The sequence below is a fragment of the Rhincodon typus genome, chromosome 5 (genome assembly GCF_021869965.1).
Source record: "Rhincodon typus isolate 14 chromosome 5, sRhiTyp1.1, whole genome shotgun sequence".
NCBI lineage: Eukaryota > Metazoa > Chordata > Chondrichthyes > Orectolobiformes > Rhincodontidae > Rhincodon > Rhincodon typus.
In genome coordinates, this window is record NC_063336.1 from 16,365,282 (window position 1) to 16,388,114 (window position 22,833).

Consider the following 22,833-nt stretch of genomic DNA (forward strand, 5'->3'; position numbering starts at 1 on the left):
TGTTGAACAAAAACAAAGTTGCTGGAAAAGCTCAGCAGGTCTGGCAGCATCTGTGAAGGAGAAAACAGAGTTAACGTTTCGGGTCCGGTGACCCTTCCTCAGAACATCCTCCAAGATGTTGGCCTGGGTTGGAGCAGTTTAGCTAGGAAAAGAAGCTGAATAAGCTTGGATTGTTTTCTTGAGAGCAGAGAAGGCTTGACGAGTGATCCTGATAGAGGTGTATAGGATAGTGAGGGGCATGGACAGAAAGTGGCTGATCTCAGTCGAAGGGTCAATAACAAGGTATAATTCTAACGTGAAGGACTGGAGCTTTAGAGGTAATTTGAGGTTAAAAAAAAGGGTGGTGGGGGTCTAGAATGCACTGCCTGGGAGAGTTGTTGAGGTGGGGACCTTTGGAAAATGAATCTGGATGAGCATGTGAAAGGCAATATTCACGGCTATGGCCCAAGTGCTAGCAAGTGGGACTAGTGTAGATTTAGTGTAGTTTTGTCAGTGTATACTCGATGACTGAAGGGCTTCTTCCATACTGCATGAATTTTTTCAAAAAGTTCGTTCATGGGATGTCAGCATTGCTGACTAGGCAGCATTAATTGGCCATCCCTTATTGCCGAGAGGCAATTAAGAGTCAACCACATTGCTGTGGGTCTGGAGTCCCATGTAGGCCAGACCAGGTAAGAGCAGCAGTTTCCTTCCCTAAAGGGCACTAGTGAACTAGGTGGATTTTTCCGACCATTGATGACAATTTTTTGGTCAGAATTAGACTCTTAATTCCAGACTTTTCAAACTTCATGTACCATTCTGTGAATATCCAATGTTTTTTGGAGTCCTCGAATATATATACTGGCGATGAATTCCAAATCCTAGCAAATGGCTGGATTAAAAAGCCTTTCCCTCATATCTCTGTTCTTCCTTTGCTAGTCACCTCAAAGCAGTGTCCTTCGGCTCTTGATCCTACCAATCAGAACAGTTTCTCCCTATCTACTTTGTTCAGACTCCATGTCATTTTCGAGCACTTCTTTCAAAGTTCCACTTATTATCCTTTTCTCCAAGAACAGCTCCGGATTCTCCAATCTCTCCGTGTAACTGAAGTTCCTTATCTTTGGAATCACTCTTGTGCCTGTTTTCTGCATTTTCTCTAATTCCTTCTTATCCCTCCAAGGGAGGAACACAGATCTGCATAAAATGCTCCAGTCGAGGGAGAACCAGTGCTTTGTAGACATTTATCATAACTTCTTTGTTGCTGTTCTCTTCATTTTTTTTCTTGTTTGCATGTTTTTTTTTAAATTTCTGCACGGCAACATGTGAGACAGAATTTTGCACTGCCCTGCTGCAGGTTTGCAGGCAAGGTGTGGGTAAGGTAGTGTACAGTTCCCCTGGTGATTTTCCCACCGATTTCCAACCTGTTCAATCCTGGAAGCAAGGGCTTCAAAACTGGATACGGCTTGTAGTCAAAGTGCTGGCCACTGCCTCCTCTGGCTTTGGGATGGCAAAACCACCCTTTCAGAATTAGCTCGTTCAGCCTTGCAAAAGCAGTGCAGCAGGTGAGCTCAATGGTTGTCAGTGATATTTGGAGTGTGCATTCCCATCATCTCATGTAGGTGGAAAGATACCATTCTTTGCACATTTATACCCAACATTTATTAAACCCAGGATGCCATTTCCTTCATTAAGCACTTTCTCAGCCTGTTTTGGCATCTTTGATTTGTGCAGATATTCCCATTCTGCTCCTTCACCCCTTTTAGAATGCAATCCTTTATTTTCTGTTGCCTCCATTCTTCCTACCAAAAAGTATCACTTTGTTCTACGCTTTGTTAAGTTTCACCTGCCGCAAGACAACCCAGTACACCAGCCTGTCTAGGACGTTTTGCAGTTTCAGTTTATAATATTTCAGGTTTTTTATGGTCTGTGAATTTAGACCCTGTGTGCACAAGTGTCGAAAGCAGAGATCCTCACACCACCCCATGGGAAATCCTACTACAAACCTCTGTACAGTCCTAACAACAACTATTCATCACTAACTCACTGTTTCCTGTGACTCACTCAATAAGCGTCCGTGTAATGTTGCTGTGTGACTTGAAGGAAAGATTGAATACGTTGATATTTATGGCTAAACATTTATGGAGCAGAAATCGACACAACAATCTGAAAGTCTCATTATATGGACAAAATTGTGGGAGAAAATGTTGGCGATTGTCAAACTGAAATAGTGCAATGCAATGATTAAGACAAATTTTGAGTATTGAGCTTAGTTTTGGGTCAGCTAGCAGGGAAGGGAAACATCAAAGTGCCTGAAGTAGTGAAGGTTTGAATAAGAAGTCATAATCACCCGTCACCCCTCTGTTTGCTGACCTATAATGGTTCCATGTCTTCAAGTTCGCACCTTTGTGCTCAAATCCCTCTGTATGCTCACTCCTCTCTCTGTCTCTAACTCCTTCCGGATTCACGATTTTCCAAATGTATCACTTCATTCTAATCAGCATGAAGTTTCATCTGCCACAAGTCGGCCCAGTCCACCATCTTGTTCAGGACCTTTTGGGTTTTCATGCTATTCTCCTTTCAGTTCACAACACTTCATGTTCTGCCGTCTCTCAGGGCCAACATCTCCAGTACTGAGGTGCTGGTTACTGCCAGTCAGCTGCATTGGACAAGCCACATTGTTCACATACTTGTACTGTGAGCTTTGTCAGGGCAACTAGTTCTCATGCAGGCGGAAAAAGCATTTTGGGGCGTCCTCAGGGCCTCCCTGAAAAATGCAGCGTCCTCGCTGACTGCCCGAGGCTGCCCCCAACTGGAGCAGGAGCATCTGTGAAGATGCCAACTGTTTTGAGCAACTCTGACGGGTCCTGGTGGAGGCCAAGTGGAAGGAGTGTGCGAAAGAATCCAAACATCTTACACACCCAGCTCATCAAACACCACCACTCCCACTGTGCAGGGCGTGTGGACCCAGCTCCGCCCTGTTTAACATGCACAACTCTAAGTGAAAGAGTCATCCTTGATGTTTATGGATTGCCAGGGAAGAAGAAAGGTGATTATTTGATCCCTTGTGTCAGATTCCTTGACTTATGAACAGAAGATTAGAGAAAGTGACTTTTCTCCGGAGACAATTCAGTGTGAACTTTAAAGGTTACAGAAGATGCCAAATTTGGGGAGAGGTTAAAAGAAGGAACACATAGCTATTAAGTGCAAGCTCAAGAACCGGGCCAGGGTTTACACATTAAGCAGGTGAAAAGCACCTTCCTAAAGTAGTTCTTCAGTAGTTCATCAGAGGCTAAGTTGTTAGTGTTTCTACAGTTCGTTTCAATGACCTCGGAATTGGAATCTGACAACGTATTTGAAATTTGGGTGTCTGTGCGTGTGTATGTATGTGATCATTGGTTGAAATGATAGAATTCTTCATTAAGATGGAGAGTGATAGTGTTGATTCTGAGCCTCGGGTCCTGAATCTAAATAACGGAAGCTACGGTGGTATGACGTACGAGCTGGCTATGATTGATTTGACGATGCTACTTAAAGGAATGGTGGTGTATAGGCAATGTCTAACGTTTAGAGAGTGAATGGAGTAACTGCAGCAATTATTCCTTATTACCTGGAAGGAAAATAAAACAGCAAAGGTAGCCCGACCGTGGCTAATAAGGGAAATTAGGGATAGTATTAGATCCAAGGAAGGGGCATATAAATGACCAAAAAGAGCAGCAGACCTGACGATTGGGAGCAGTTCAGATTTTAATAAAGGAGGACAAAGGGATTGTTGAAAAGGGGGAAAATAGAGTTCAAGAGTAAGCTTGAGGATAACATATGAACAGATTGTAAAAATGTAATTCGGTATGCGAAGAGAAAGATTATTGAAGACAATTGTATGGTTAGAAACGGGGGATATTATAATAGGTTGCAAAGAAATGGCAGGTGAATTAAATACATATTTTGGTTTTGTCTTTACAAAGAAGGACGCAAATAACATCTCAAAAATGTTAAGGAACGTAGGGTCTAGTGAGGGGGAGAAACTGAAGGAAATCAGTATGAATAGAGAGATGGCGTTGGGAAACTGATAGAAGGCTTTTGATAGAGGCCCACGTAAGAGATTAAAATTAAAGTACATGTAAAATGTGTTGCGCAGACTTGGAGGGCCGAAGGGCCTGTTCCTGAGCTGTACTGTTCCTTGTTCTTCAAATTGGGGTAGTGTACTGACATGGATAAAGAATTGGTTGGCAGGCAGAAAATAAAGAGTGCGAATAAATGGGTTATTTTCTGAGTGGCAACTGGTGACCAGTGGGTTACTGCAGGGATCAGTGCTTCAACCCCAGATGTTCACAATATATGTGATTGATTTACGTGTGGGAATTAAATGTCATATCTCCAAGTTTGCAGCTGACACAAACTGAGAGGAAGAAGCAGAGATGCATTCGTGTGATTCGGCCAAGTTGAGTGAGTAGGCACATGCAAAGCAGCTGCAATATAATATGGATAAATGGGAGGTTTTTAGATTTTGTGCTTTGGCTGCAAAAATAGGAAGGTAAATTATTTTCTGAACAATGATAGATTGGGAAAAGGGGAGGTGCAGTGAGATCTGGGAGTCCTTGTGCACCAATATCTGAAAATAAGTGCATAGGTACAGCAGGTGGTGAAGAAGGCAAACGGTATGTTGGGCTTCACAGTGAAAGGATTCAAATACATGACCAGAGATGTCTTGCTGCAGTTATACAGGGCCTTGGTGAGAGCACTCCAAGAGCATTCTGAGCAGTTTTGGTTTTCTAACCTGGGAAAGGATGATCTGGCAATGGGGCAAGTGCAACAAAGGTTCACCAGACTGATTCTTGGGATGGCAGGACTGACGTATGATGAGAGACTGGATTGGTCAGGATTTTATTCACTGGGGTTTAAAACAAAGATGCAGGGATCTCAGAAATCTGTAAAATTCTAACATTGTTAGTGTTATTTGTTAATCTTGTGGTCCATGTAGTCTTCCTTCCTACAGTCCTTCCATTGAGTTAGCTACTTAAAACTCATCTAATATCTGCTTGCATAACTCGATATCCATTTTTTTGTCTCATTGCACAGTTATGGGAAACCTTCAGATGCTAAAATAAGCAAAGAACAATGAATGCTGGAGATCTGAAAGAAAAGTGCTGGAGGTCTGACAGCATCTATGGGGAGAAACAGAGTTAACATTTCAAGTCCTGAAACCTTATAATGAAGGGTCACTGAGCTCAATGTTAACTCTGTTTCTGTCTCCACTGATGCTGCCAGACCTGCTGAGTTTCTCCAGCTCTGTCTGTTTTACATTCAAATGCTTGCCTGCATTAACATTGATAAATAAATGGAAGCGTTTGTTGCATTATTACAGCAGTGCTTTAACATCAGGTGTACGTCATTAACTGTGAAATATCTTATAATGTCTTGATGTTAAAGGCATATATATCAACACAAATTCATTTTGACTAGTAGTCTATAAAGTCAGTTCTTTGAGCATAAATTCCAGCAAGAACTAGCTTGACCTAGTACTTTGCTGTATTTTCCATGTAATTGTTCTTGTCATAGAGTCATAGAGATACACAGCATGGAAACAGACCCTTCGGTTCAACTCATCCCTGTTGATCAGATATCCTAAATACATCTAGGCCCATCTGCCAGCATTTAATCATATCTGTCTAAACCCTTCCTATTCATATACCCATCAGATGCCTTTTAAATGTTGTAATTGTATCAGTCGCCTCCACTTTCTTTGGCAACTCATTGCATACACACCCTACCCTCTGCATGAGAAAGTTGCCCCATAGGTCCCTTTTAAATCTTTCCCCTCTCAGCTTAAACCTATGCCCTTTAGACCTTGTCTATTTACCCTATCCATGCCCCTCATGAGTTTATAACCTCTATAAGGTCACCCCTCAGCCTCCACGGTCCAGGGAAAATAGCTCCAGCTTCTCTCTATAGCTCAAACCCTCCAACCCTGGCAACATCCTTGTAAATCTTTTCTGAACCCTTTCAAGTTTCACAAATCCTTCCTGTAGTAAGGAGACCAGAATTGCTCGCAGTATTCTCCGACAGTGGTCTTACCAATGTCTTGTACAGCCATAACATGACCTCCCTATTCCTATACTCGATGCACTGACCAATAAAGACAAGCATACCAAACGCCTTCTTCGCTATTCCATCTACCTGGGACTCTACTTTTGAGGAACTATGAACCTGCACTCCAAGATCTCTTTCTTCGGCAACACTCCCCAGGACCCTACCATTAAATGTATAAGTCCTGCCCTGATTTGCCTTTCCAAAATGCAGCACCTCACATTTATCTAAATTAAACCCCATCTGCCACTCTTCGGCCATTGGCCCAACTGATCAAGGTCCCATTGTACTCTGAGATAACCTTCTTTGCTGCCCTAATCTACTTTCGGGATTTTTCTTTTTAAAACTATAAACACCTAATTGGTGATAACAAGGTATAGATCTGGATAACCACAGCAGGCCAGGCAGCATCAGAGGAGCAGGAAAGCTGATGTTTCAGGTCAGACCTGAAACGTCAACTTTTCTGCTCCTCTGATGCTGCTTGGCCTGCTGTGTTCATCCAGTTCTACACCTTGTTATCTCAGATTAACTGCATCGGCAGTTCCTACTATCTCTAACAGTTAATTGGCGTTTGTGTTGCCTTCCACTGCTAATTAGGACGAGCTCCTCCCCGAAACACAACCGTTGACCTGAACAGCGGGAACATTGATGTGCCACCCAACATGGCCAGTTGGGCCAGCTTTCATAATGGAGTAGCTGCAGGACTGAAAGTAGCCCCGGCGTCCCAGATAGACTCTGCCTGGATCGTGTACAACAGACAGAAGAACACTGAGCTCACCAACGAGTACGCTGGCCTGCTGATGGCACTTGGGCTCAACGGACACTTGAGCAAACTGACCACAATGAGCATTCATGATTACCTCAGTAAGGTAGGCACTCAGCATGCAGAAAATGTTACCCATTTGTGTTGACTCCTGTGTACATAAGTGAAGTTAGACTGAAGTTTGATGTCTGGTGCAATGGATATATTAACCAAATCACTGGTACTTCAAGTATTAAACTCTCCCGGTTGGGGGTAGGTTTTTATTTACAGCACACTTGTGATTTCCAGTGCAGAAACTTACAGCAGGTATTTGGCTACTGTTATTCTCAATAGTGATTAGAATTACATGTGAGGGCCTTGGCTGACTGATATTAGCACAGGGCAAAGTGCAGCAGCTATTTATGTGCCAGGGTTCAGTCAATGTGATATCACTGGACAGGATAAACATAGGGAGGATGTTCCTGATGACCGAGGAGTCCAGAATCGGGGGATGGTGGGGAGGGTTGGGGTTGGGGTCGGGGTCGGGGTCGGGGGTGGTGGTGGTGGGGTGTCACAATCCAAGGGTGCGAGGGTAGGTAATTTAGGACTGAGATGAGGAGAGACGTCTATGCCCAGAGAGTGGTGAGTCTGTGGAATTCTCTGCCTCAGAAAATGGTTGAGGCTAAAACATTGAATGCTTTCAAGAAGCAGTTAGATATAGTTCTTAGCGCTAAAGGGATCAAAGGATTTGGGAAGAAAGTAGGAAAGTTGGAAGATCAGCCATGGTCATATGGAATGGCGGAGCAGGCTCAAAAAGCCGAATGGCCTACCCCTGCTCCTAATTCCTGTGTTTCTGTCTGTCTTAGCCAGTTTTCCCCAGAACTCTCTGGGGTATGTGAAGTCAACCAAGCTTCTTCCAGATCTCTACCTTGCTGACTCCTGCTCAGACGATTGCTGAGGAGGGCAGGTGGATGTTTCCACTAGTCAGTATGTCAGTAACTCGGGGTCACAGTTTCAAGGTGGTGAGCAAGAGAGCTAGGAGTGAGATGAGGAGAAACTTCTTAGGGGGTTGTTGGCATTTGGAATACACTGCTTAAGAGACTGGTGGAGACCGATTCCATAGGAGGTTTTAAAAGAGAACTGGATATATATTTGAAAGTGCTGCATTGAGAGGGCTGCAGAGATAGGGCTGGAGAATGGGACTAGCTGTGTAAGTCTTTCAGGACCAAGTACATACATGATGGGTTGAATGGCCTCCCGTACTGTAAAATTCTACAAACCTATCCCATGAGGACACTGAGCTGCCATGATCCTCATGTTGGATTAGCCTGCTGAGAGCCAACTTCAGGACTGTGTACGGTTCTGGGTCACTTTCAGCTATTACTTAGGGAATGGGACAACTACCACCTAAAGATCACATAGTGTTACAGCCAGTCTCAAAAGTCAGAGCCTTTATGAGAGGAAGGGAGGAGAATCGGCATGGAAAGGGATGTGGGGTAAGAAATAAGATCAAGGGAAAATTGCTATGGGAAATGCAGAATTACAAAGATAGGGGAAGGGGGTGGGTCTGAGTGGGATACTCTTCGGAGGGTTGGTGTGGACTCGATGGGCCAAATCGCCTGCTTCCACACTGTAGGAATTCTATGATTCTATGATCAAGGCTGAGATGAGGTAAAGCAGTTATTACAAATGTAGCATGTATATTACTGTTGGCAAAATTTCTTTCTGTTGATTTGGTAGGAACATTTGCAGAATCTGCTATTTGACATTTGAAAACATTATAATAAAAAGCAAGAATAAGCTATTATGTCCTACAGGCTTGCTCTGCTATTCAGTACCAGCACTATCTTCCTTCACTATCCATATTCCTTAATATCCAAAAATCTATCCATCTTAAATACACAGAATGACTGAGCCTCTGCTGGTGCCTGGTGCCTTCATTTTTTAAATTAAGAAATTTCTCCTCGTCTCAATATTAAATGGCCAACTCTGTGTCTGTGACCTCTACTTTGAGGCTCCCCAGTCAAGAAAAGGAGCTCTTGAGCACCTTAAGACTTTATACGGTTCAGTGAGATCACCCCTTATTTTTCTAAACTTCAGGAAACATAGACTCAGCCTATTCAATCAGTTCTCATAGGGCAATCCCTTCATTCCTAGGAACCAACCGAGTGAACTTTTCAAAGGCACCATTATTTCATTTGCCAAATCCTGTTTCTCATCTGTCTGAACTGAGTCAACTCTGTCAACAACTCATTCAACATTAATCGCCTCTTAAAAGAAAGTTTAGTTTGATATTTATCATAACATTTGCTTCTGATTTCCAGCATCCACAGTTCTTTCAGTTTTTTGATATTTATCATGACTTCATTCGTGGATTTCATCTGTTTTAGCACATGTACAATCACATTCTTAACACAAGAATGATTAAATTCAATTTGCGTTTGTTTGCCTGATTGGGTAACCCGGTTTTCTTAAAATGGATTGATGGATTGGTTTTTTTTAAAAGAAAATGCATTTTGAGTTTGTGATTTTGCAGGCAGTTGGACCCAATTTGCTCAGGTCTTTTGCTGACTAGAACTAAAAATGCATTTTTTTTTTAAAAGTTAGGCTTTGAAACAGAAAGAAAGGAAATGTCACTTTTCTACAGTGTGAAAAATTGCAGCCTATACATCTAACAGCTAAATTTTATTTTTTTTTCAATAATCTCAAGATGAATACAGATGAGGATGAGTTGATCTTATCTTAGCCGGTTGCAGCTCCTCAGTCAGACTTTTAGGTTGGATTGCTGAATGTGTTTCTGGCCTGTGTTTCCACTGCACTCCCCTAAGCATTCATCATGTTATGGGGTGATCCTCCTGCTATCTGTCTTAACTTGACCATTCAATAGACTTAACCTATTTCTTTATTGTCTTTTTAATTTTTCCTTACTTTGGTATATCAGAAACATGACTGCAATCTATAAAGCTTAATTTATTTTCCAACATCAGGTTTCTCTCTCGGTTGCGTCCTTTCTAAATAGAATTTGAGGAGAATCAACACATATCCCAATCCTCAGTGATGGGGAGCCCAGCACATCATTGCAAGAGGCTGAAGCGTTTGCTTCCACCTTCAGCCAGAAGTGTTGAGTGAATAATGCAATTCGGCCTCCTCTGGAGGTCCCCAAGATGCTGGTCTTGCGCAAACTTAAGTCACTCTACATAATATCATGAATCAGCCGAAGGCATTGAACACTGCAAGGGTTATGGGCCCTGACAACATTCAGACATTGGTACTGAAGACTTGTGTTGCCAGAATTAGCTCCATCCCCAGCCAAACTATTCCAGTACAGTTTCAGAACAGTGGCACCTACCCAGCAATGTAGAAGATTGTTCGGAGACATCCGGTCCATTAAAAGGCAGAACAAATCTAACCTGGCGAAACTAATGTTGATCACCAGCAAAATGATGGAAGGGTCATCATAGTGTTATTGAGTCGCAGTTACTCACTGATGCTCTGTTTGGGTTCTCCAGGGCCACTGAGCTCCTGACTTCATTACAATCATAACACAATCATGGACAAAAGAGCTGAACTCCAGAAATGAGGTAGGAATGACTGCCCTTGACATCGAGACAGTATTTGATTGAGCGTGGTATTGAGGAGCTTTCAAAAACATTGAGTCAATGGAAATCGGTTGAAAACTGTCTGCTAGTTGGTGCCATACCTAACACAGAGGAAGATGGTTCTTGGAGGCCAATCATCTCAGTCCGAGAATATCCTTGCAGGAGTTCCTCAGGGTAGCGTCCTCATCCCAACCATCTTCAGCTGCTTCATCAATCGCCTTCCGTCCAACATAAAGTCAGTAGTGGATGATGTTAGCTGATGATTGCACAATGTCCATTGCCATTTGCTGTTCAGATGCTGGAATAGTTCATGTCCACAGACAACAAGGCCTGGGCAGTACTCAGGCTTGAACTGATGAATGGCAAGTATGGCAGCAGCCCAAGTCTGAAGTGTGATGGTATATTCTCCACCTGCTTGGATGAGTGTAGCTCCAATAGTATTCATGAATCTCAACATCATTCAGGACAAAGCAGACTGCTTGGTAGGCACCCCATTCACTCTCTCCACTACTAATGCACAATGGCAGCAGTGTGAACCATCGACAAGAAGCAACCTCCTTCAGCGGCACTTTGCAAATTCATCACCTCCATGGCCTCGAAGGCAGCAGATTCATGGGGATGACTGCAAGTTCCCATGCAAGCCATGCACCATTTTATCTTGGAACCAAATTGCTGTTCCTTCACTTTGCTGGGTCAAAACTCTCAAAGTTCCTTCCCCACAGCACCTTGGCCTGTACTTAGCACCAGAAACATACATTCAAATTCAAAGTCACAGAGGTGCTGGTTATTTCATTTGTCTGGATGGTGGGTTTGTGATGCAGAGTGATGCATGGGTTCAGTTCCCGCACTGGCTGGGCTTACTGGGAGGATCTCTGCTTCTCAACCTCACCCGAGGCATGGTGACCATTCTCTCGCTCGCTCTCTCGCTTGGTCTCACTCTCGTTCTCTCTCTCGACTGCAGTGATTTAAGAGGGCAGATCACCTCTACCTTCTAACAGTAATTAATGAATGAGCAACATATGCTGTCTTTGCTAGCAACACATCCCAAATACAGTGTAAAAATATTTTTTTAAAAAGAAATAATGATTTGATTCTCAGGATGCCCCTCATGGCTGTTAATTGCAACATTTATGGAGCCTGAATGTTTTGATGGCATCTTGATGATCAAATTGTGCACCGTATTCCAGATTTCGGACCTAAATGCTTGACAGTATTGTGGCTTTCCTCGCTTAAACAGTAATGCTGATGCGGGCCCTTTACTAACTTCAGGTTTGTTCACATGCAAAGAGCTCTTGTATAGAAATTCTGCATAAGAAGTAAAAAGATATTTTTATATATGCTTCCAGGACCTTTTATGACTTCAGGATGTTGTCCCAGAGTGATGTGCACACAATGAAGTGACCTCTCTTTAAATACTCAGTGTTGCTTTGAACTATTGTAATTGAGACCCAAACTGGTTACTGAAAATGAGGAAAATTGTAAATGCAACTTGAAAAACAATAATCTACACCAGATCAATGAACGATGTATGTTTTCTGTGCCCTGCGAAGTATTTAAGGGAGGATGCAGTGTAACTTCTGAGAACCATTTCTTGGTTTTACCACAGATTGTATGCAGATGTAGCTTGGGTTTTCTTGACTGAAGGTGCTAGATAAGTTGTCCAGGCTGTGTTGTACTGTTCAGTACAACATTGAAACATGGCTCATTGACACTTGAAACTGGGGATAGGCAGTAATCAAAGAGCTATTAACACTTTATAATGGCACATACCATAATCAAAATCAAAAGTAATTTGGAAAGGAAAGAGGATAGGGTAGTTACTGGTGAGCCTTCAATGCAGATCTTGCCTGTCACCCTGCAGGATTTGTGATCTTTTTTTGTTACCTTAAATCAGCAAGAATTGCAATCCTGCTACTTGTTTTAAAAGAAGACTGAATGGTCGTTCGTTGCTGTTTGAACAGGTTTTTCAGCATCATATGCATTGATAAAGAGATGTTTTGTTGATTGGGGTCCAACAAATGTTAAGGTAGCACGTTGCACACTTTGAGGTTTTGTCATTGTGCTACCACTGTGCTTAAAGTGAAGAAGGAAATATAAAAGTGGGGTATGGTTTCACTTTTACTGTAGAATTTTCCACTGTGAAGAATTCTTGCAGTTCCGCTGAAAATCCTTCCTGACATTAAGTCAGAGGTTTCAATTATTTCCTCAGCTCTCATCCAGCATCCTGCAAATTGACTGGACATTTCTCTTGGCACTGGAATTTTGCAAAGTAATTCTTACTTTTAAAGTAAGCAGTAATCATGATATGAGACTTGTCTTACTGAGTAGGATTTTTTGAGCAGCATTCTGCAATTTTGTCCTTGGTGATTTATGGTCTGGTGAAAGATTTGAGTTTTTGTTGTAGGTATGGGGATTTGCATTCAGCTGTAAGCAGCCAGTTTGAGGGTTGCAGGCCAGATAGCAGGATATCAACTTTGCTGCCTCCTCCTGCTCCCTAGGGAATGAGTGGCAACGTGGGTAGAATTTATTTTAGAGACCAGTGGTGGGGCGGGGGGCAAGTGAAGATTCTTGCTACCTGCACTGTTATTTTCATACTTGCTTCTGCTAATCTCACACAAACATTACAAAGAAAGAAGCCCCTCAGTGCAAAGCAGAATTTAACGAGTTAGGCAAGAGACTGAAAAGTGAGATCTTAATTTTAGGATTGCTTCCACTACCATGTGTTAGTAACTGGGGAAATAGAAAGAATGAGAGAATGATTATATGTGCCTGGAGAACAGTCCGGTAGAGAGGGCCTTGGACGTTTGGGGCACTGGATCCTCTTATGGGGGAGGTGGGGCCCGTACAAGAAGGACAGATTTTACCTGAACAAGACTGGGATTGGTATCCTCATGGGGAGCTTTGCTAGTGCTGTTTGGAGATGTTTAATCCATCTTATCAGGGGATAGACCTTATCATAAAATCCCTGCAGTATGGAAGCAGGCCATTTGGATCATCAAGTACACACCGACCCTCTGAAGAGCATCCCACCCAGACTCACTCCCCTGTAGCCCGGCATTTCCCATGGCTAATCCACCTAGCCTGCACATCCCTGGCATAGCCAATCCACCTAACCTGCACATCTTTGGACTGTGGGAGAAAACCAGAGCACCCAAAGGAAACCCATGCAGACACGAGGAGAAAGTGCAAACTCCACACACACAGTTGCCCGAGGGTGGAATCGAACTCAGGTCCCTGGCACTGTGAGGCAGCAGTGCTAACCCACTGAGCCACCGTGCCAGCCAATACGTAATGTGATCAGCAGGATTGGGAATTGCAGTGGAGAAAAATGAAAGGTGGGCAAGGGAAAGTAAGAAAAAGTATACATGAAAGTGGAGAGCAGCAGAAACAAGCTCAAGTCAAATTGCAGAATTGTGTTAAAAAGGCAAAATTAAAAACACTATCTGATGCATGCAGTATTTACAACAAGGCAGTTGAATTGAAGTCGCTAGCAGATGTGAATCGATATGATTTAACTGTTAACATGGAGACAAGATAACCAAGATCGGCAAGTACATATTAAAGGATATTTGACTTATAAGAGGGATAGGCAGAAAGGAAACAGAGGTGGGGTAGCGTTGTTAATAAGGGATGGGATCAATGTATGAGTGAGAGCTGATCTCTGATTGGAAGAATGGGATATAGAATCCGTTTAAGTAGAGCTAAAAAGAACAAGGAACAGCAAATGTTGGTAGGAGTGTGTTATAGGCTGCCAAGAAGTAATGTAGGGAACGTTGCAAATCAGAAAGTTAAAGCTACATGTCTCGAAGGTAATGTAATAATCACGGATGACTTAAATCAACATATTGACTGGGTAAATCGAATGAGCGCCAGTGTTATGGAGTAAAAGTTCCTGTGTTCAAGATAGATTCAGGACACTAATTAATAATTTTGTTAAGGGAATCTTTAGGGTCTAGTGACTGTTCAATCTGAAACACTGGACTTAAATCTAAACAAGGGCAATTGTGAAGGTATAAGGAGGACGTTGGCTGTGGTGGAGTGGAAAAAGATATTAAAAAGTTTGACAGTAGATGGGCAATGGCTGCTATTTAAAAATTAATGCTAGTGTTCAAAAACATGCATTTCTTTAAGGCAAAAATACTGAACAGGAAAAGCAAGGGAGCCATGAATAACAAGGAATGTTAAAGATAATATTCTATACAAGAGGAAGGCTTGTGAAGTAATGGAGAAAAGTAAATAGCTTGGTGATTGGGAGGACTTTAGAATTCAGCAATGGAGAATCAAGAAATGGATAATGAAACGGAGAATAGAATATGAATGTGAAATAACAAAAAAAACATAAAAATGGATGGTAAAAACTTCTGTACGTATTTACAAAAAGAAAGGATTAGCAAAGTCAAATGTGCATCCATTACATTGCAGAGACAGGAAGACTTTTGATAGGAAATGATGAAATGGGGAGAAGCTAAATTAGTTCCTTGTCTCATAGGAAAATGCATGGAGTATCCATAAAATAGTTAAAATACAGGGCTTGAGTGACTGTGTGGAATTTTACTCCGGTCAAATACTGGAATCTATTAAAAAGAATATACAATGACTAGATTTTTAGAAAATTATTGTCTCATTGGACAGAGTCCAGTCAACAACCTTTTTGAGGAGGAAATTATGTTTTAACACATGCGATAGGAGTTCTTTGAGTTTGTTGCTAGCATACTTGATAAAATGGAAACAATGGACTTGGTGTAGTTGAATTTTGAGAGGTTTTTGACACCGCCCCACACAGGAAATTAGCAAAGAAAATTTAAACACGTGGGTTTGAGGGTAATATAATAGCATGGATTGAGGGGTGGTTGACAAGTGGAGAGGAGCAATAAATCAGTCATTCTCAGTTCGCACATTATGACTAATGGTGTAGCACAAGGATCAGTGCTAGGCCCAAGCTTTTCACAATTCATATAAATGATTTGGGTGTGGAGAAAAAATGTAATTTTTACAAATTTACAGATGATAGAAAACATGGGAAGTGAGTTGTGAGAAAGATGCAAAGAGACTTCAAAGTGATTTCGACTCATTGGCAGTCCCTTGCAGACGAGGATGACTCTCTTCCACTGTCAGGGTGAGTCTGTAGGTGGCTGTACAGACCGATGCGGCTACCGCAGGCTCTGTTGTACTTGGGGCAGGTGGGGGTCACGGGAAGAGGTGGGTGGGGGTCACGGGAAGAGGTGGGTGGGGCATGTGATTGGGCAAGAGCATGGCAGATAGAATATATGGAAGGAACAAAGGCGCAGATTATTTCTTCAAAGTTGAGAGATTGGAACGTGTTGATATCCAAAAGCACCTCAGGGTCCTTGTTCTTAAGTAACTGAAAGCTAACATTTATATGCAGCAAGCAACTCATGAGGCAAACAATATATTAGCCTTTATTGCAAAAGGGCTTGAGTACAGGAACAAAGAAGTCTTGCTTTGATCGTATGGAGCAATGATGAAATCACACCAGGAGTATTGCATGCTGTTCTGATCCACTTCTCTAAGGAAAAATATACTTGCAATAAAGGGAGTGCAGCAGAGGTTCACCAGATTGATGCCTGGAATGGTGGGACTTGGCCGTGAGGAGAGATGACGGAGCCTGGGGCTGTATTTTCTTGAATTTCAAAGAATGACAGATGACCTAATGGAAAATTGCAAAATTTTTAAAGGGGTAGAGTAGGTATAGAATGATTTCCTTGGCTGTGGGGTCTAGAAGCATGAAACACTGTCACAGAATAAAAGACAAGCTATTTCGGACTGAGATGAGAAGGAACCTCTTCACTCTGAGAGCATAGACCATAAGATATAGGAGAGAAGTCGGCTGTTCAGCCCATTGAGACTATTCAATGAGATCATGGCTGATCTGATAACCCTCAACTCCAATTTTCTGTCTTTTCTCAGAATCAGAAAATTGTTGCAAGGTAGAGGAGGCTACTTGGCCCTTTGTGCCTGCACCTTGATTCTTTTACTGATTAAAAATCTGTCTGTATTAGGCATGAAGATATTTAATGGCTCAACCTCTATAGCCCTCTGCGGTGAAGAATTCCAGTTGATCCACTGAGAAGAAATTCCTCCTTATTGCAATCTTAAATGAGCGACCCTTTATTCTGAGATTATGCCCTATGGTCCTAGACTCTCCTAGAAGGGGAAATAACCTCTCCTGAAGCCCTCTAAGAGTCTTGTATGTTTCAAAAAGGTCTCCTCTCAACTCCAATTTGTACAGAGCCAATCTACTCAACCTCTCCTCATAAGGCAGTCTGTTCATCTTAGTGAACCTTCACTGGATTGCCTCCAATGCTGGTATATCTTTCCTTTTGAAGCTGATGAAAACTGTTTACATATTCCAGATGTGGTCTGACTAGTACCTTGTATAGTTTTAGTAAAGCCTTCCTAGTTCTAATCTTTGAAATAAAGGTCAACATTCCATTTGTGTTCCCTATAACCTGCTGTACCTCTGAATTAGATTTTTGTGACTTATGCGCAAGGACCCCTAAGTCCCTCCATACTACAGCTTTCTATAGACTTTTTCTATTCAAATAATATTTAAATCCTTTGTTCCTGCCAAAGTGCATAACCACAGTTTTTTCCCACATTGCATCTGCCAAGTGTTTGCAAACTTGCTTATCCTATCTTTATCCATCTGTAGGCTGTTTGTGTCATCCACAAACTTGGCTATAGTACATTCAGTTTCCTCATCCAAGTCTATAATTTATAGTATAAATAATTGTGGTCCTGGCACTGCACTAGTTACCACTTCATTCAAGAGAGTGATGAGTCTTTGGAATTCTTCACCCCAATAGACTGTGGAAACTCAGTCATTGAGTAAATTCAAGTCAGAGATTGATAGATTTCTGTACGTCAAGAGCAATAGTGGTAGGAGTAGAGTGGGAATATCATTTTCTGAAGAAGGGTCCAGACCCGTAACTTCAGCTTTCCTGCTCCTCTGATGCTGCTTGGCCTGCTGTGTTCATCCAGCTCTACACCTTGTTATCTCGTGGGAATATAGTGTTGGGATTTGCTGATCAGCCGTGACCTAGAATGGCAGGCCAGGTTTGAGGGGCTGATTTGGCCTGCTAGCTCTCCATTACAGCAGCTGAACTAGTCCCATACTCTCACCTTTTCCTTTAACTCTGCATTTTTTTTCAGGTTATTATTCAATTCCTATTTGAGGACCATAATTGAATCTGCCTCCACCACGGCCTCAGGCAGCACATTTCAGATTCTATCCATTTACCCTTTAAAAGTGTTTTTTGCTTTCAGTCAGTAACGGCTGACATCAGCTCATGTGAACTTTATGTCCCTTCAATTTGCACGCCTGTATTTAAACAGGTTCAGGTCCTGGTTTAACCAGGATGCAATTGTGACCTGGTTTTGGGGGTTGGGGGAGGAACAGGAGATGCCCCTTCCCACATCCTCTCCTCTATCCTGCGTACCGGGTCCTGACTTATCTCGTCCCAAGTCCTCCCTCTGTCCCCCCCTCCTCACTCTGTCGCCCCTCCTCACTCCTCACTCTGTCGCCCCTCCTCACTGTCCCCACTCCTCACTCCTCACTGTCCCCACTCCTCACTCTGTCCCCCCTCCTCACTCTGTCCCCCCTCCTCAGTCCTCACTCTGTCCCCCGCCCAGTCCTCAGATTGCTGTCCCGCATCCTCGCTCTGCCTCCTTCTCACGCCCTCACTCGTTTGCCCTCACTCCCCGTGCCGTGTCCTCACTCCCCTCCTTCCCCTATCCTCGCCCTCCCCACCGAACCCCCACCCCCCCACCCCCCCCCTCCCCAGTCCTCACTCCTCTCTCCTCACTTTTAATACTCACTATGTTTTCTAGTTAGTGCTGCCACTTTTTATCCTCACTGTTCTCTAGGCATTGCTTTTTTTATATATCCTCACTGAGTTCTCTCACCAGTGCTGGATTTTGTTTTTATCCTCAGTTACCTCCAGTCATTGAAGTTGTTTTGTTTTAATCATCTTTGCGTTCTTAAGTCACTACTGTTCTCACTTCTGGTTTGTTTCATGAATCTGGTATGCAACAATTGATTTGAAATGATCATATTAGATATTGGTAATTTACCTTGTTGCAGTTTTTTTGAAATAGCATGTTCTCCTTGTGCTGTCTGGCAGGGCCATGAGATGACCAGCATTGGATTGCTCCTGGGAATTTCAGCTGCAAAACTGGGCACAATGGATATATCAGTCACGCGTCTCCTGAGTATTCATATCCCTGCACTGCTGCCTCCTACCTCAACTGAACTGGATGTCCCTCACAACTTACAGGTTGCAGCGGTGATGGGTATAGGACTTGTATATCAAGGAACTGCACACCGACACATTGCTGAAGTACTTCTGACTGAAATAGGTGAGGCATCTTCAGCTCTGAGCTCACCTACCAGAGAAGTTTAGCAGCTGGTTTCACTCCAGTAAGCTTTCATCTGTCAAGAAGTTGTCTGTGTCCTTGCATTTCAAGTTTTATTTTCTTTAATCTTTCAAGGAACATAGATGTCATTGGCAAGGCCAGCATTTATTGCCTGTCCCTTATTGCTCTTGAACTGAGTGGTTTGCTGGGTCTTTAGAGTTATAGAGTCCTACAGCAGGAAACAGACTCTTCGGTCCAACCAGTCCATGCTGACCATAATCCCAAACTAAACTAGTCCCATCTGCCTGCGCTTGGCCCAAATCCCTCCAAACATTTGTTATTCATGTATTTATCTAAATGTCTTTTAAACGTTGTAACTCTACCTGCAAATACCACTTCCTCTGGAAATTCATTCCACACATGAGCCACTCTCTGTTAAAGAAATTGCTTCTCGTGTCTTTTTTAAATCTTTCTCCTCTTATCTTAAAAATGTGCCTCCTAGTCTTGAAATCCCCCATCCTAGGGAAAAGACACTTGCCTATTCACTTTATCTGTACTCCTCATGATTTTATAAACCTGTATAAGTCACCCCTGAACCTCCTGCACTCCAATGAAAAAGTCCCAGTCTAGCCGCTCCTTATAATTCAAGCTCTCCATTCCTGGCAACGTTCTGGTAAATCTTTTCTGAACCCTCTACAGCTTAATTATTTCCTTCCTATAAGAAGGAGACCAGAACTGGACACACTACTCCAGTTAAGAGTCAACCACATTGCTGTGGATCCAGTGTCATCAGGTATGGTCTTAGGATAGGTGCTTGTACTGACGCAAATTTATTTTCCAGATTTATTCTGAACTCAAATTCCACTAACAGCATTGGTGGGATCAGAAGCCCGATGTCCAGAGCATTAGGCATAGGCTGTGAGCTTATGAGTTCAGTGACTTTACTGATGCCAACCACCCCAGCAAACTGAGGCATATAAATAACAAGTTATGTCTGCCACCACCTCCCCGATCTCCTAATTCAATATGGTGTTCTGGTAAAAGTACAGTATGGGTGATACATTGTGCAAAGTGGTGTACTTTGAATGAACTGTTGAACCGAGATTCTCTTTCCACAAAAGACTGAAGGGATACACATCAAAATCAAGCAAAGTAAAATAATCTTGGTTACCACCCAAAATCTTGAATTCTGTTCCCCTGCTCCCACTCATCAAAAGGAAATTTACAGTCAGTTATTTTCATGTAAGAATGTAAAGTATGTAAGAGTTATTTTGGAATGAAGAGGCAATGTTGGACTGAGTGTAGCACACCATTTGAGTTGATGAGAAAATGGAAATTCTGGATGGTAAATTTCATTTAATCTAATGAAAATATGACTTTTTTAAAATATAATGGGCTGCCCAAAAGTGTACACCTAATTATACACAGTTTTATGCATTTTTAAAAATTCATTTGTGGGATGTGGGTGTTGCTGGCCAGTCCCTTGAGAAGGTGGTGGTGAGCTGCCTTCTTGAACCGCTGCAGTCCACCTGCTGTGGATTGACCCACAATACCCTTAGGGAGGGAATTCCAGGATTTTGACCCAGCGATGGTAAGGAACAGCGATATATTTCCAAGTCAGGATGGTGAGAGGCTTGAATTGAATTAAATTGAATCAACTTTATTGTCACATGTACTCAAATGAACACTGAAAAATTTACGGTTGCCACGTTACAGCGCCATCTTGGATACAAAGGTACCTAGCTACAGATACTTAATACGAAATTCTTAGGAAACAAGAAACAATTAGAAAATTAAAGTGGCTGGAGGGGAACTTGAAAGTGGTGGTGTTCGCATGTATCTGCTGCCGTTGTCCTTCTAGATGGAAGTGGTCGTGCATTTGAAAGGTGCTTTCTGAGAATCTTTGGTGAATTTCTGCAATTTAAAGTTTTTGAGAAGGTTTGTAGCTCGGGTTATGGATGAGGTTGTAGACCTGCTCACTGAGCCGGTGTGTTTGATTGCAGATGTTTCATCACCCTGCTAGGTAACATCATCAGTGCGCCTCCGGTGAGGTGTTGGTGTTCTGTCCCGCTTGTTATTTATATGCCTTGGTTTGCTGGGGTGGTTGGCATCACTTCTGGTTCTGTTTTTCAGTGGTTTGTATATCTGTTCTAGTTCAATGTGTTTGTTGATGGAGTTCCGGTTGGAATACCAGGCCTCCAGGAATACCCTGGCATGTCTCTGTTTGGCTTGTGCTCTTATGGATGTGTTGTCCCAGTCGACGGAGAACTGGACCCGATATACAAACCACTGAGAAACAGAACCGGAAGTGATGCCAACCACCCCAACAAACTGAGGCATATAAATAACAAGCGGGACAGAACACCAACGCTTCACCGGAGGCGCACTGACGATGTTACCTAGCAGGGTGACGAAATGTGTGCAATCAGACATACCAGCTTGGCGAGGAAATCTACAACTGAATTTCTGCAGTGAATCTTAGTACACACTGCTGCTACTGAGCGTCGGTAGTGGAGGGAGAGGATGCTAGTGGATGTTGTGCCAATTAAACGGGCTGCTTTGTCCTGGATGGTGTCAAGTTCCTTGAGTGTTGTTGGGGCTGCACCCATCCAGGCAAGTGGGGAGTATTCCATCACACTCCTGACTTGTACCTTGTAGATGGTGGACAGGCTTTAGGGAGTCAGGAGGTGAGTTACTCGCATCAGTATTCCTAGCCTCTGACCTGCTATTGTAGCCATTGTGATTCTGTGGCAAGTCCAGATGAGTTTTTGGTCAGTGGTAACTCCCAGGATATTGATACTACGGGATTCAGTAATGGTAACATCATTGACTGTCACGGAGTTAGATTTATTGGTGATGGTCATAACCTGGCACTTGTGTGGTGCAAATGTTACTTACCCAGGGTTGGGTTGACAAGTGGTATTGTCCAGATCTTGATGCATGTGAACATGGACTGCTTCAGTATCTGAGGAGTCGGGAATGGTGCTGAACATTGTGCAATCATCGGCGAGCACCCCCAGTTCTGACCTTATGAAGGAGGGAAGGTCATCGATGAAGCAGCTGAAGATGGTTGGGTCGAGGACATTACCCTGAGGAACTCCTGCAGAAATGTCCTGGAGCTGAGATGACTGACCTCCAACAACCACAGCCATCTTCCCAGGTGTCAGGTATGACTCCACCCAGGGGAGGGTTTGCCCCCGATGCCCATTGTTTCCAGTTTTGCTGGGGCTCCTTGATACCACAATCGGCAGAGCCCTAACTGGGTTTCACTGAACAGGTGCTGCTTGATAGCGCTATGACACCTTCCATCACTTTACTAATGATCGAGAGTAGACTTATGGGGCGGGTAGATGCCAGTGTTGTAACTATTGGAAGAGCATGTCTAGGGGAGCAGCAAGTTCTGGAGCACAAGTCTTCAGTACTGTTGCTGGAATGTTGTCGGGGCCCGTAGCTGTTGTAGTATTCAGTGTCTCCAACCGTTTCTTGATATCACGTGGAGTGAATCGAATTGGCTGAAGACTGGTATCTGTAATGCTGGGGACCACTGGAGGAGGCCGAGGTGGATCATCTACTCGGTACTTCTGCCTGAAGATTACCGTGAATGCCTCAGCCTTTTGCACTGATGTGCTGGGCTATTCGATCATTGAGGATGGGGATATTTGTGAAGCCCTTCCTTCTCCAGGGAGTTGTTCAATTGTTGATCACCATTCACAACTGGATGTGACAGGACTGCAGAGCTTAGATCTGATCCGTTGGTTGTGGGATCGCTTAGCTCTGCTGTCACTTACTGCTTTCGCTGTTTGGCGTGCAAGTCGTCCTGTTTGGTGGCTTCACCAAGTTGAAACCTCATCTTCAGGTATGCATGGTGCTGCTCCTGAAATACCCTCCTGCACTCTCCATTGAACTAGGGTTGATCCCCTGGCTTGAAGGTAATGGTTGAGTGGGGGATATGATAGGCCATTAAGTTAAAGATTGAATTAAAATATGCTTCTGCTGCTGTCAATGGCTCACCGCCTCAGGATTGCTCAGTCTTGAGTTGCTGGATCTATTCAA

General features: G+C 43.1%; 1 protein-coding gene across 1 annotated transcript in view; it reads left to right on the forward strand.

Annotated features, from left to right (window-relative positions):
- anapc1 (anaphase promoting complex subunit 1) overlaps window positions 1-22,833 on the forward strand; it is a 199,978-nt gene that overhangs the window by 86,054 nt on the left and 91,091 nt on the right. Inside the window, 2 exon segments of the mRNA XM_048596681.1 lie at window positions 6,661-6,932; window positions 18,549-18,783. Coding sequence (XP_048452638.1) covers window positions 6,661-6,932; window positions 18,549-18,783 — 507 coding nt within the window.